Source organism: Oryzias melastigma, linkage group LG5, assembly GCF_002922805.2.
Source record: "Oryzias melastigma strain HK-1 linkage group LG5, ASM292280v2, whole genome shotgun sequence".
NCBI lineage: Eukaryota > Metazoa > Chordata > Actinopteri > Beloniformes > Adrianichthyidae > Oryzias > Oryzias melastigma.
The window spans coordinates 28695799-28707231 of record NC_050516.1 but is presented as its reverse complement, the minus strand read 5'-3'; the positions used below and the strand labels follow the sequence as shown (position 1 = coordinate 28707231).

At 35.9% G+C, this 11433-nt stretch overlaps 1 protein-coding gene across 11 annotated transcripts in view; it reads right to left on the bottom strand.

Moving 5' to 3' along the window:
• Positions 1-676: 676 nt before the first annotated feature.
• kaznb (kazrin, periplakin interacting protein b) overlaps positions 677-11433 on the bottom strand; it is a 144968-nt gene continuing 134211 nt past the window's right edge. For 7 of the 11 annotated variants that reach the window (XM_036212022.1, XM_036212024.1, XM_036212023.1 and 4 more), the window contains 9 exons: positions 9787-9910; positions 7509-7520; positions 5775-5962; positions 5579-5697; positions 4599-4830; positions 2770-2871; positions 2303-2469; positions 2102-2198; positions 677-1129 (listed from right to left, as the gene is read on the bottom strand). In XM_036212022.1, coding sequence (XP_036067915.1) covers positions 968-1129; positions 2102-2198; positions 2303-2469; positions 2770-2871; positions 4599-4830; positions 5579-5697; positions 5775-5962; positions 7509-7520; positions 9787-9910 — 1203 coding nt within the window. In that variant the 3' untranslated portion in view covers positions 677-967. Of the gene's footprint in view, positions 1130-2101; positions 2199-2302; positions 2470-2769; positions 2872-4598; positions 4831-5578; positions 5698-5774; positions 5963-7508; positions 7521-9673; positions 9911-11433 lie in introns of those variants that run through there. The other 4 variants (XM_036212031.1, XM_036212030.1, XM_036212026.1 and 1 more) reach the window with 3 other exon arrangements.

Sequence of the window (11433 nt, the reverse complement as noted above, 5' to 3'; positions counted from 1 at the left end):
ACATCAAGAAGCTCCGTGGAGTCTGGTGGAGATTTTCCAGCGTTCTCAGTCCTGCTACCGTAAGTATTGGATGAAACTCACACAAAAGATCAGTGATTTGACCACAGAAATGTGAACGGCGACTCAATGTGAAGATACCATCTTCTCTTCTCCAGAACCAGAACTAGACACTAGGAACAGATGAGGGTTTAGTGCATGTGCAGCAGAGCTGTTGATGGAAAGAAGATCATTCATTCAATCAGAGTCTGTTTGTGACAGTTTGATTGACAGATTTAAAAGGAGAAATACTTGGAAATGCAAAAACAAAATGATTTCTTATTACATTTGTTCAGGACTTTCATTGGAGGGGGACTTTAAAAGTTTACATTCCGGCAGTCCGTCTGAACTTCTGACTTGTTGGTTTAATGGACAAAGTTGAATTCAAATCTGTTTATGATGAAAATCCCTTTTAAACAATTCCATCAGTTAGTTTCAGTCAGTCTCTTTTGGATAAACAACATTCTTTCTCTGTAAATTCAACATTTTGTTTAGGAAGAAAGGGAATAAAAGAAATATTTCCAGACTCAAGCTCAAAGTTGCTCTTGTTTTCTATACCGTACCAGCATCGATTTAATCAAAATATCCTAAAACAGAAAATTGTACAGAAAATCAAGTAAATAAATAGTGACAACAATTGTTTCTATTTTTTATAAGGCAATAAAGGGGCTCTGAATTTATTTATTTTCTTTACAATATTAACCTTCCCTGTCAGTACTATGCTGCATAAAATACAAATATTTTAGAATACTTTGCTTGCAAACTCAAAGTAAAAATAACTAAATCATGGAAAATCCTCCCATGTGTGTTTCTATGTTTTTATATATACTCTTTTCCACCTTTATAATGTTTTGAGTGCTCGTCTTTCTCAACTGTAAACAGTTAAAGTACCAACACAGTGTAAACAGTGGCGAAGATGTCAGAGGCTGAGTCACACGTTGGTGATTTCAACACTCTTGTAAGTGTGCATCGGGCTGCCTTTGGCACGGGAAATGGCTTGAACTCTGGCTTCTCTGGGCAGAGAGCCGCAGTTACCGTGGAGGCCCAGGCTGCGCTCCACAGAGTGACTGTTTGCACGCAACCTCAGTGAACTCTGGGAAAAGAAAAGCAGGAGGGAACAGAAAGAGAGGCTTCTTTATCGGGATTTTAAATGCAACTTTCTGTTTTTCCTCTTGCAGGGCTCTTTATTAAAGCATTTTTTCTTTCATGAAGCATCGAGTAAGTAAAGACATATACAACATCATTTTTATAACTCTATGAATGGATGGAAAGAGTTTGAAGAAGAAGATTACGACACACAAAGTGGCCGACGAGTCTATTTATATATTTGAATATATATTTATGTATAGACATATCTTGTAAAGTTTGGGCAAAATAGAAGGAAAAAAAGACGAGGCAACATAAACTAATAACCTTTACCATAACTCACAAACTTAATCTGACTATACATTTTTTAAACTGAAGAAAATGAGTTCATGTAAATACCGTAATAATAAAATCAATGAATAAAAGAAAACACATTTGCTTTAAAGTAGTTAAAGAAATTAAATCTCCTTTTATGGTTTAGATCAGGTTTAGACGAGTAACACAGTAGTAAAACAACCTGTGGTCAACTTGTTATCTGTAGCTTTTTTTTTTGTTTTTTTCTCAGTTGGAAAAAAACAAACAAAAATTTAGTTAGTATCCTAACCAATTATTTATTTAATTTTGAATTTTGATTTTTCTTCATCTCTTGTTATGTCGGTCTTGCGTTTTCTTTGCTTCCCCTAGTGGCAGAATTGTGCATTGCGGTCATTTCTTTACATAACTCCCCTTTTCTTTTTCAGCATCCAGCATTCTAAACTTGTAACAAACTTTATTTATTGTTTGAATGTTTCCTTTTTCCAGTAAACATAACAGCATTACATTAGTTCTATATGTATTACCCCACAATTCTACACCATAACTCAGATAAGGCAGATCAAGTGAACATTTTAGTTGTTTTACGGGATAAAAAAATACTTAACAACATGGAGAAACTCAATACTGAAGGGCTCAGTGACAGGATGGTAACATGAGGCGATACCTTTCCTGTTCTTCTCAGTGACACCCTCTCATCAGCAAAACGATTGACGGCCTGAGGCACAGAGGAGCAGACGACTTCAGCGTCCTGCTCCGTGTCGCTGTAAACAAAAGAAAAGTTCTTGATGGTTTGTGTCTGAAACTGTATCTCTAAAAGGTAAGAAATGGAGTGAATATCTGGGCGATAGAGGAAACGTGGACATACCAGGGAGGGACAGACAGTGACTTCATCTCTTCATAAAGGTGTCTGTGCAGCATGTGCTTGTTTCCGGGGATTCCCAGAGCTTTAGCCATGGCCTCAGTGTCAAAGGAGGGATCCAGAGCGATCACGGCTCCGTGAACGCCTTTACCCGGAAGATTGTCTGCAAACTCCTGAGGAGCCCAACAGAAAACCACAATGCAAAAAAAAAATATGCAACCAAAAAAAAAAGGTCAGTTTTAGACACAATCTATATGGAAAAATACCAACAACAGCACTCATGTTTCTCGTGTATTTTTGTTTCCTATTTAAGTTATCAATTGCAGGAGAAATATGCAGATATTAAAAACACACTTGTCTTATTTGTCTGCATTCTCTATGAAAAAACATGGATTATTATTTTAGGGAATAGATCCAAAAACCTCGTCATTTGTGGTATCCGACCCCAGAGCGGACTGCCGTTTCTGACCCACCTTGAGGTCTATGTCCCTGATCCACTTCATCACTCGGTGACACGTCCAAACAACAGGGTCCTGGTTCTGGTGCTCACATTTTGTCCGCCGCGCCTGGAGGGCCTTTAGAAAACACAGCAGATGAATGAGAGCCTGAGCGCGACTCTGGCAGGGCCAATGAAAACACAGACGAGACAGATCAGTGGAGGAAGAGGAAATAACACGACGAGCTTCTGGGTTCAGAACTCAGAAAGTTCTGAGGTCATGTGAGCCAAAGCAGAACGGAAATGTGTTTCTGTTTTGACTAATGTTTTTGTGAAAAAGAACCTGCAATTGTTGATCACTTTTGTACATTACCTTGTAGCTCTGTGTTAAAAAAGCTAAATAAAAGCTGACTGGAATTAATTCTTCTTTTCAGTTTTTTATTTTACATTCCTCCGTTGCTCTAAGATTTGTCTATAGTGCTAACCGATTTAAGAATATAAATCAATGAATGAGATAAACACTCATAAAAGCCCAAATGTAGAAGTGTTATGGCAAACAGTGTCATATTGTGAGATTGCAACATCTCAGCAGCTTGTCCTGACAAGAACTGGGGTTGTGGTATGTAGTTGACACAAACTGAATGCTAAAATTGTATAATATATAAAAATATATTTAAATACATTTATAAAGAATATTTCTAGCCCTAACAAAACATTTGCAGGGTTAAACCCCTCAAGCTAAAGGTCAGTGGATTCATTTAAGGGTGGGGTCCCCTAAATGTTGTGACTGTCCCTCCAAATGTGATGCCCTACACAAATCCACAACTAACTACAGAAATGAAAATTACAAAATAAAACCACAATAAAAAACAGAAACCAAGTAAAAAAGACAAAAACCCAACAAGAATTAGACCCATCCATCCATCTATCTATCCATTTTCTTAACCCACTGTATCCCTTTTGGGGTGACATGGTTGCCGGAGCCTATCCTGGCTACTGTGAGGCGAAGGCGGGGTACAGTCATAGACCGTTAATAAGAACTGGACATAAAAGTGTCGAGGTCCCCAATAGGAAATGCATTACCTCCAGCCCTCGTGAAATCAGGCCACAGCCTTCGCCGCCACTTCCTGATCCGTCTATCGCCGTATTGCAACCGATTGCCACACCTCCACAGTCCGATTCGGCCTGAGTCACGTTTTTAGAGGAACCACAAATGTGGATCTTTTTTGGTCAAGTTTGTGGTTCTATAGGTGTTTGGATGAAGCATTGGCGTCATGGCTGTTTGAGTATTAACTCAAAAAAGTATTTTATTCCAAATCTCCAGTAGAAATGAACCGCGCTCCTCCATTTGTGGACCGCCAATGAGCGGAAACCAAAACTCTTTACAGATTATTTTGTAATCTTTTGAGTTTGATATGGACTAATCCAAAGAATCTGCTCTGGTTTGCTCCTAAAGTAATGAGGCCACTTGTCCATGTTGACTTCAACAACCTTCAGGTGTGAAGCCTCTCACACTGATGAGGTTCAAATTCCCCACCAGCCGCCTAGAACTGAAGAGGAATTTTAGAAGAGCCGAACAAGAAGAGAAATCCACTTGCCTGCAATTTAATCTTTTTGGACTGTCCTGACCTAGATGACTGTTTATCCACAGCAGATGGTAAATCTGGGCAGGACTTTTTTTTTTCCAAGAAATGCCAGATGTTCGGATCAAAATTACAGCTAAAAAAACTACTCGCACCAAAGTGCCAAAATCAGCCTGATTGAACAATTTTTTTAGATTAACTGCTAATCCTAATCGAATTACTGCGTTCATGGGAGCTGTGTTAGAAATTCAAAGGTATAATCTCATAGATGAGCAGACCTGACCTCTTTGTCAAAGCTGAGCATCTGCAGGAGCTGGATTGCCAGCAGCAGACTGGTCTGGTGGAACTGGTCGCTGACGTTGAAGAACCGCTCCAGGTCTCTGCGGCTCAGAGAGTTCAGCACTCGTCCGTCCACTAAGTGCGCGTGGAAGGTTTGGGAGTACTGCGGCAAACCCACGTCACTCAGCCACGACGTGGAAACCCAATGATGGTCCATCTCAGAGGCTTTTGATAGTCTGAGGGCGGATCAGGAGAGAGAAAAAACTATTGGTTATGAATGGAGTTTAGGGGAACTCTTCATTTAGCAATAAATGAACTTTACAGTCTAACTGACAACCTTTATAGCTAAAAGAGCCATTTAGTCTAGTTTATTACAGACTAGAACCCATTGAGAGCCACAAAGTCCAATTTTATTGTTTAAAAATGCACAATATTTATTCTTTTTTGACAATTAAGTTTTTATTTATATATTTAGTTTTAAAATATTACAATAATTGAATTACAACAGTGTCTATATGTTTCTATATATATCAGTTGTAACTTCTTTTACTTTTGACGGCAGCAAACACTAGTTCCTTTCAAAATAAAACCCATCCTGTCATAAAAAGTTTCTCCTGCTGCAGCGGCTTTACTTATATTAAAAATGGAAGGCATTAAAGCATTTTTTTTATTATTAGAATTTCGGTGTTCTTTTTTCCTTTTAATCTCAAAAATAAACATTTCAGAAGAATCTATTTAGAAAAAAAATATATATATATTTGTTCAAAACTTGAATCACTTTAGTGTAATTTACCAAAATAAAAGCACTTCTTATTTGACTATCTATAATTTAAAAATACTAATTCAAAGAAGATTTCTACAGAATTTCTAACAATAAATTAAACTTTTTTTGCTTAGATGTTTGACATGTTAGAAATCTAAACAAAAATGTCAAAACTTAATTAACTAATCTCTTATTTATCCTCTTTTGGGGGTTCCACTCACCCCTGTGCCCCTTCAGCCCTCCTGTAATCTTCAATGGCCAGTCTAACTTTCCTGCGATGAATTGGATTACTGATACCCAGACCGAGCTCTAAATCCTCGTCCGTCAGGCCCAGCAGAACCTACAAAAGATAAATTATATTTGTAATTCTATAAAGTAACACACTAACATCTGTCCTCTAAAAAATAAAAGACATACCTTGCCACTTTTGACGTTTTCCGAACAGGCTCGCACGTACATGGGCATTCCCATGACAACCTCCAGCCAAGCTTGGACTGCTCCCGCCCTCCACAGCGACATGCAGGTGTTTCTGGTGAGCTCCACCTGCTGGAGGCGGTCCAGCTGCTCCTCCCCGTCAGACAGGCTGTGCTGTGTGCTGTCAGAGTCTGGAGTGGTCAGGAGAGGTTATAGTGTGGCATACAGGAGAGGTTCAGGGTCAGAAGGATAAGGAAATAGTCAAAATGTGACTGTAAGTAAGACGGGTAAACCTCAAGGTGAGTGTTTGATGTGGTTCTGTAAAAATCTGGACTCTGTTTTGTTTAAAGTCCCACTCCAATCATAGTTTTTTCTATTGTAAAAGCCTTCCCAGAGGTCTTTTGAATATGAATGAATTAAAATGAATTAAAAATCTGTTGCTTGTCGTTGTGGGTGGGACTTTTGACGTGGAGTAAGCCTGCACTGATATCCCATCATCCCTTTGCTAACTTACAGCCCTTCACATCCCCAACCTCACATTAGCAGTGCAACAAAAATGCTAAGCAAGTATTATTGGAAGCCAGAAATCACATAGAATTAAGGTGCACCAGATTATAACACAGATTTTAAAATTTTGGCCATTATTTAAGTTTTCCTTTTGGGTTGAGAAAGACAGTGAGGGTCATTTAACTAGCACTGATTTATTCTTTGACTTGGATTTATGTATTTTTGACAGAGATATAACACAAATAGTAAAATTAACTTTTTTTTCTTTTTCAATTACTGCTGACATTACACCACCTGTAACTACATTGGCAGCGTTGAGCTGATTTTATGTGACACAAGGTGTCTTTTATTTTGAAAGGAAATCATGTACACCTCTGTCAAAAGTTATAAACTGTTTCATATTTTGATAAAAACAATGTTGTATTTTTCTTTTCTATTTCTCTTTATGTTTTAGTCATGCAAGAAAAGTTAATTGTTATTAATCATAATGGTAACATTCACATAAGTACAAATCTGTGTCTTATTTTCTAAAGGATAAAGTGAGCCTTTGAGGCTCCTACTGGGTCTTGGTCTGTGAAATATTGACACGAAAGGTTTTGTGAGTGTTGAAGATTGCAGACCCCTGCTCTAGGCATTCAAAAAATCTAAATTTTTTGTGGAAACCTAACTTGAAAAGTCTTTTTTTCTGAATGAATCTAGTTTTTGAAGTAACAGGATAAAGCCAACAGATGGTGCTACAGCATCTTTTTGAAATGTATTGTCTCAATAAACTTGACAGCTCATTTTTAAAAAATTAACTTTAAAAAACTGAGTTTGTGTTTGATTGTAGCTCCAGACAACGTGTTTAAACCCTCTGTTAGATTACAGTTAGTGACATTTGTATAAACGTTAAATACTATCCGATGATTATGAAGGGACTTCATACTGTTAGGGTAATGTATTAGAGACACAGGGATCATTCATAAAACCTCATGCTTCTGCCCATTTCCCGCTTACTGGAAACAAAAAAAAACAGATTCATACAGAACCTGCTGTTCCAAAACGAACTGTGTATTTTGGATTATTCTCCTCATGCCTGCAAAAATGCTGCATGCAAAATCCACCGTCGCCCGACACAGTTTTCAAAGCACAGGAACACCAAGTTGTATTTTCCAATGGACACGAGTGATATGAATAATCCCCAGAGTGCAGAAACAGACAGCTGGTAATCACAGATGAGAAGTTACTCACTGCAGGAGAGAGCTGCCATTAGAAATGGCAGGAGGGAAGGGAGAGACACATTAGACACGGGACACAAGAACAGGATTACTCATGGAAAAGAACTGCCACATAGTGTTTAGTTTCTAGTTTTATTTTTTAAAATAAGACTTCATTTCAATTGTAATTCTTAAAAAAAAAAACTTTATCAACATTTCTGGCCACAACAGCTGCAGCAGATAAATATTTGAAGTAACCTCTTTGACTCTTTTCTTTTACTTAAATAAAATAATTCCATAGATCTGATTTTTATGCAGCATTTCCTAAACAACAAAGCATTTCAACATTGACTTCTTAGAGCCACATTTGGTTATAACAAGGGGGGACGCAACCCAAAATAAAACAAAAAAACAAAAAACAGAGGAGAGAAAACATGCATTTTTAATGCATAAGATAAGGAGGGGAGGCGTAACACAGGAGGTTTGAGGAGATCATTAAGTTCAAGACAAATAAATGGATGTCTAATCGAAGCAACACAGAGGGATCATGCACGTGTTGAATGCACATTCCCTTCTTTCAAATATGTTAGAGCTCTTTCACTAAGAAATGACTCAGTATTACAAAGTTAGTGCTAACAGTGCGAAAATGTTTCACATATATTTGTTTAGAATGATTTGGCACTTGCACATGATTGTGAGAGCTGACAAAAAGTCTGCATATGATGCATTTGTAGTGCATTCATTTTCTGTTTGGGATAAATATATATATATATATATTTTTATTTGTGTCTTTTTGAGATTTTTGAAAAAAAAAAGCAAAGTCCCTGTCATGTGCTGTAAAAGTATGTTTGTAGATAACATAAGCTTAATATTTGTAACAGCTTTTTAAACTGACAAGTCAATGCAAGCAACAAAAAACTCAAACGAATGTATGAAATTCATATCTTAATATCCTCCAGAAAGACTGAGGGGTAGAAAAAAAAATAAAAAAGAATGAAAGCAACTGTATAGTAACAAAACAGATGTCATTTACAGTAAAATATTATTTTTTTTTGTACAGTAGCACCTATTTACATATGAACAACAGTCCTTCAAGTCTCCAGTTGTAAAAAACTTAAAACATAGACATTAAGAAGAACACAGCATAAGCTATCTAGCTATGAAAATTCATATATATATATATATATATATATACAGGGCTCTAAATTAACTTTTTTGGTTACTAGCCGGTGTGGCCGGAAAGTCTACCAGCCAAATCTAGACCCTTCTAGCCAATCGTTAGATGATTTATATACTTCTAAGCAAAAATTTTTATTTAGTTAGTTTTAGTTAATGATTATTGTCTGGCAAAAACGAAAACAGAAATGTATACCTAATGTAGAGCTCTTAATGAAATCGCATGAGTGCGGAAATTCCCTGAATGCACCATCTGCTATGGCGAATGTGAGGATTAAATCCGCGATTTCCGCGCAATAAAGTCAGAATTAAATGTTTTGAACTAACTCTGGGATTGTTGTTTGTTGTAGCCACATGGGGAAGGAAATCAGACACTTAAAAATTATTGTCATGAGTTTGAGACACAGTAAGAGATGATGAACAATCTCTCACCTGCCAAAGTAGCTACTGACTTCTTTTTCTACCCGCCAAATTCAAGTTTTACCCACATTTGGTGGGTTGGCGGGTGTTAATTTAGAGCCCTGTGTGTGTGTATATATATAGATATATATATATATCTATATATATATATAGATATATATGTTTATACATATATATATACAGTATATATATACATATATACAGTATATATAAATATACATATACTGTATATATATATATATATATGTATATATTCTGTATACATATATATACTGTGTATATATATATATATATATATATATATATATATATGTGTGTGTATACACATATATATACAGTATATATATATACATATATACAGTATATCTAAATATACATATACTGTATATATATATATATGCATGTAAACATATTTACATATGCGTACATGTGAAACTATAAATACATATATGCAATTTACAAACAATACAGTTTTAGGCTGTTATGCTGTACATTTTTTAGGGATGCAGTCGCTTTTTTTCAGCTTTTCACATAGAATTCTAACCCCCCCTCCCTTTCCATCTTTTCCCTCCAGACAACATCAAAAACAACCAGTCTTTGCACTCAGGCGAAACATTTTTTTTTATATTCAAGATGAACAAACAAACACACTCGTTCGCACACTCGGCTTCACCAGTCGGCATCCTCCTCTATGTAATAATCAGGGGTGGCTGTACCATCAAATAAGCCGGGATCCAGTGACTTGCGCTGCTTGCCCCGAGTGAACACCCGCGATAGCGATCCCAGAGTCATCTTCTCCTTCTTCTTCTTACGTTTCTGATCCTCCAGGTCCTCCATAGACTGAGCGAGAGGAACAGACAGGAAGTGAGTCAGCTGGATTACACCCACAGAGTTTTTCACGGAAGAAAGTTGTTTTCATTTAATCTTCAGGGGTTTATTTATTTGTTTTCTCTATAACTGTTTTTGCGGCATTGCTTGATTTCCATCTCTAAAATACAATCCTAGATGTTTTATAGCAAAGGATAAAACGTACAGAGACAAAATAAAAATATTTAAATCCAAAAACAAAGCAAAGAAATGTCAAAATGTGAGAAGTCTCTTAAAAATCAGGTGAAGCTCCACTAAACTAAGATTTATTTTAAGGGTATCATAATCATGACTGATAACTCTTGTTATGTTTGTTTTAAACTAAAAATGTCAAAGTTAAAATCTTTTTTGAACCTTCACGTTAAATTTTGCACAAGCAAATCAAACAGCTCTTTTTAGTTCTTTTTCTGTCAAGCTCGAGGGTTAATTTAAAGTTCATACATGCGCTTATATATTGTACTTCTGTACAGTTTTCATCAATGGTCAGAAAACATTATTTGAATGCACTTTCATATTGTTTTACCTTTCAGTGAGCGGACGAGCCACCTTCAGACTCCATGTAAGTCAGTCTCCCACCATGTGATGTAGCTTCATGAAGAATATTTGAGTTTATCATTAAAAAAACTATTTCAAGTGTTCCTCCAAGTAAAAATAGAAAAAAAAAGTTTTAAATATGCTCAAAATGAGAGCTAATGCTAAGATTGTGTTTTAAACAACTATGATTGGGAGTAAAAACATTTTATTAGACTTTATATCAGAGTTCCGACACTTTGAGCCTCACTTCATGCATTTTATTGACATTATTTCACTCAAGTAAAAGTGTCTTTTAATGCAATTAAATGTTTTTTTAACAGTTTACATTGGAGGCATGCATTAGCTTAATGTGTGGATGGGTTTGTCTTATATCTATTTTTTTATTTTGTCATTTTTATTTGCTGCATTTATTTTTATTACTTATTGTGTGAATGCTTAGTAAGAGTTCACACTATAGTGATTCTCCTGCTCCTTCCCGTATATTTTTCGGCATGTAAAAACTCCATCTCACTTTCAGTGATTTTGAAACAATCAGCTTGTTCATAACATGACTGCTTGTACTTTTGGTATTCATAAACTTTATAGTTTTTGAAATATTGAGCTAAATATCCCCCATAGGAAATGAATGAGGAAATCTACAAATGTTAAAATTTTAAGTAGTTTAACAACAAGTCTCTAAATATGTCCATAGGCTAAGTTTGAATCTTCTATAGTAATTTTTAAAAAAAAATGGAGTTTAGCTAATATTTTAGCAACATGTTAACGTTTTCGGAATATTCGTTATCTAATACGGTATTTATAGGCTAATTTAGACTTTAGCTTCTATTTTAGCAACAGGTTTACATTTTGGATTAATATAGTTTACTGAGGAATTTTAGTCTATTTGGAGTTTAGCTAGTATTTAGGCAACAAGCTAGTTTTTTTGGCTAATTTGGAAACTACTGAGATTTTTTTTAGCTGAT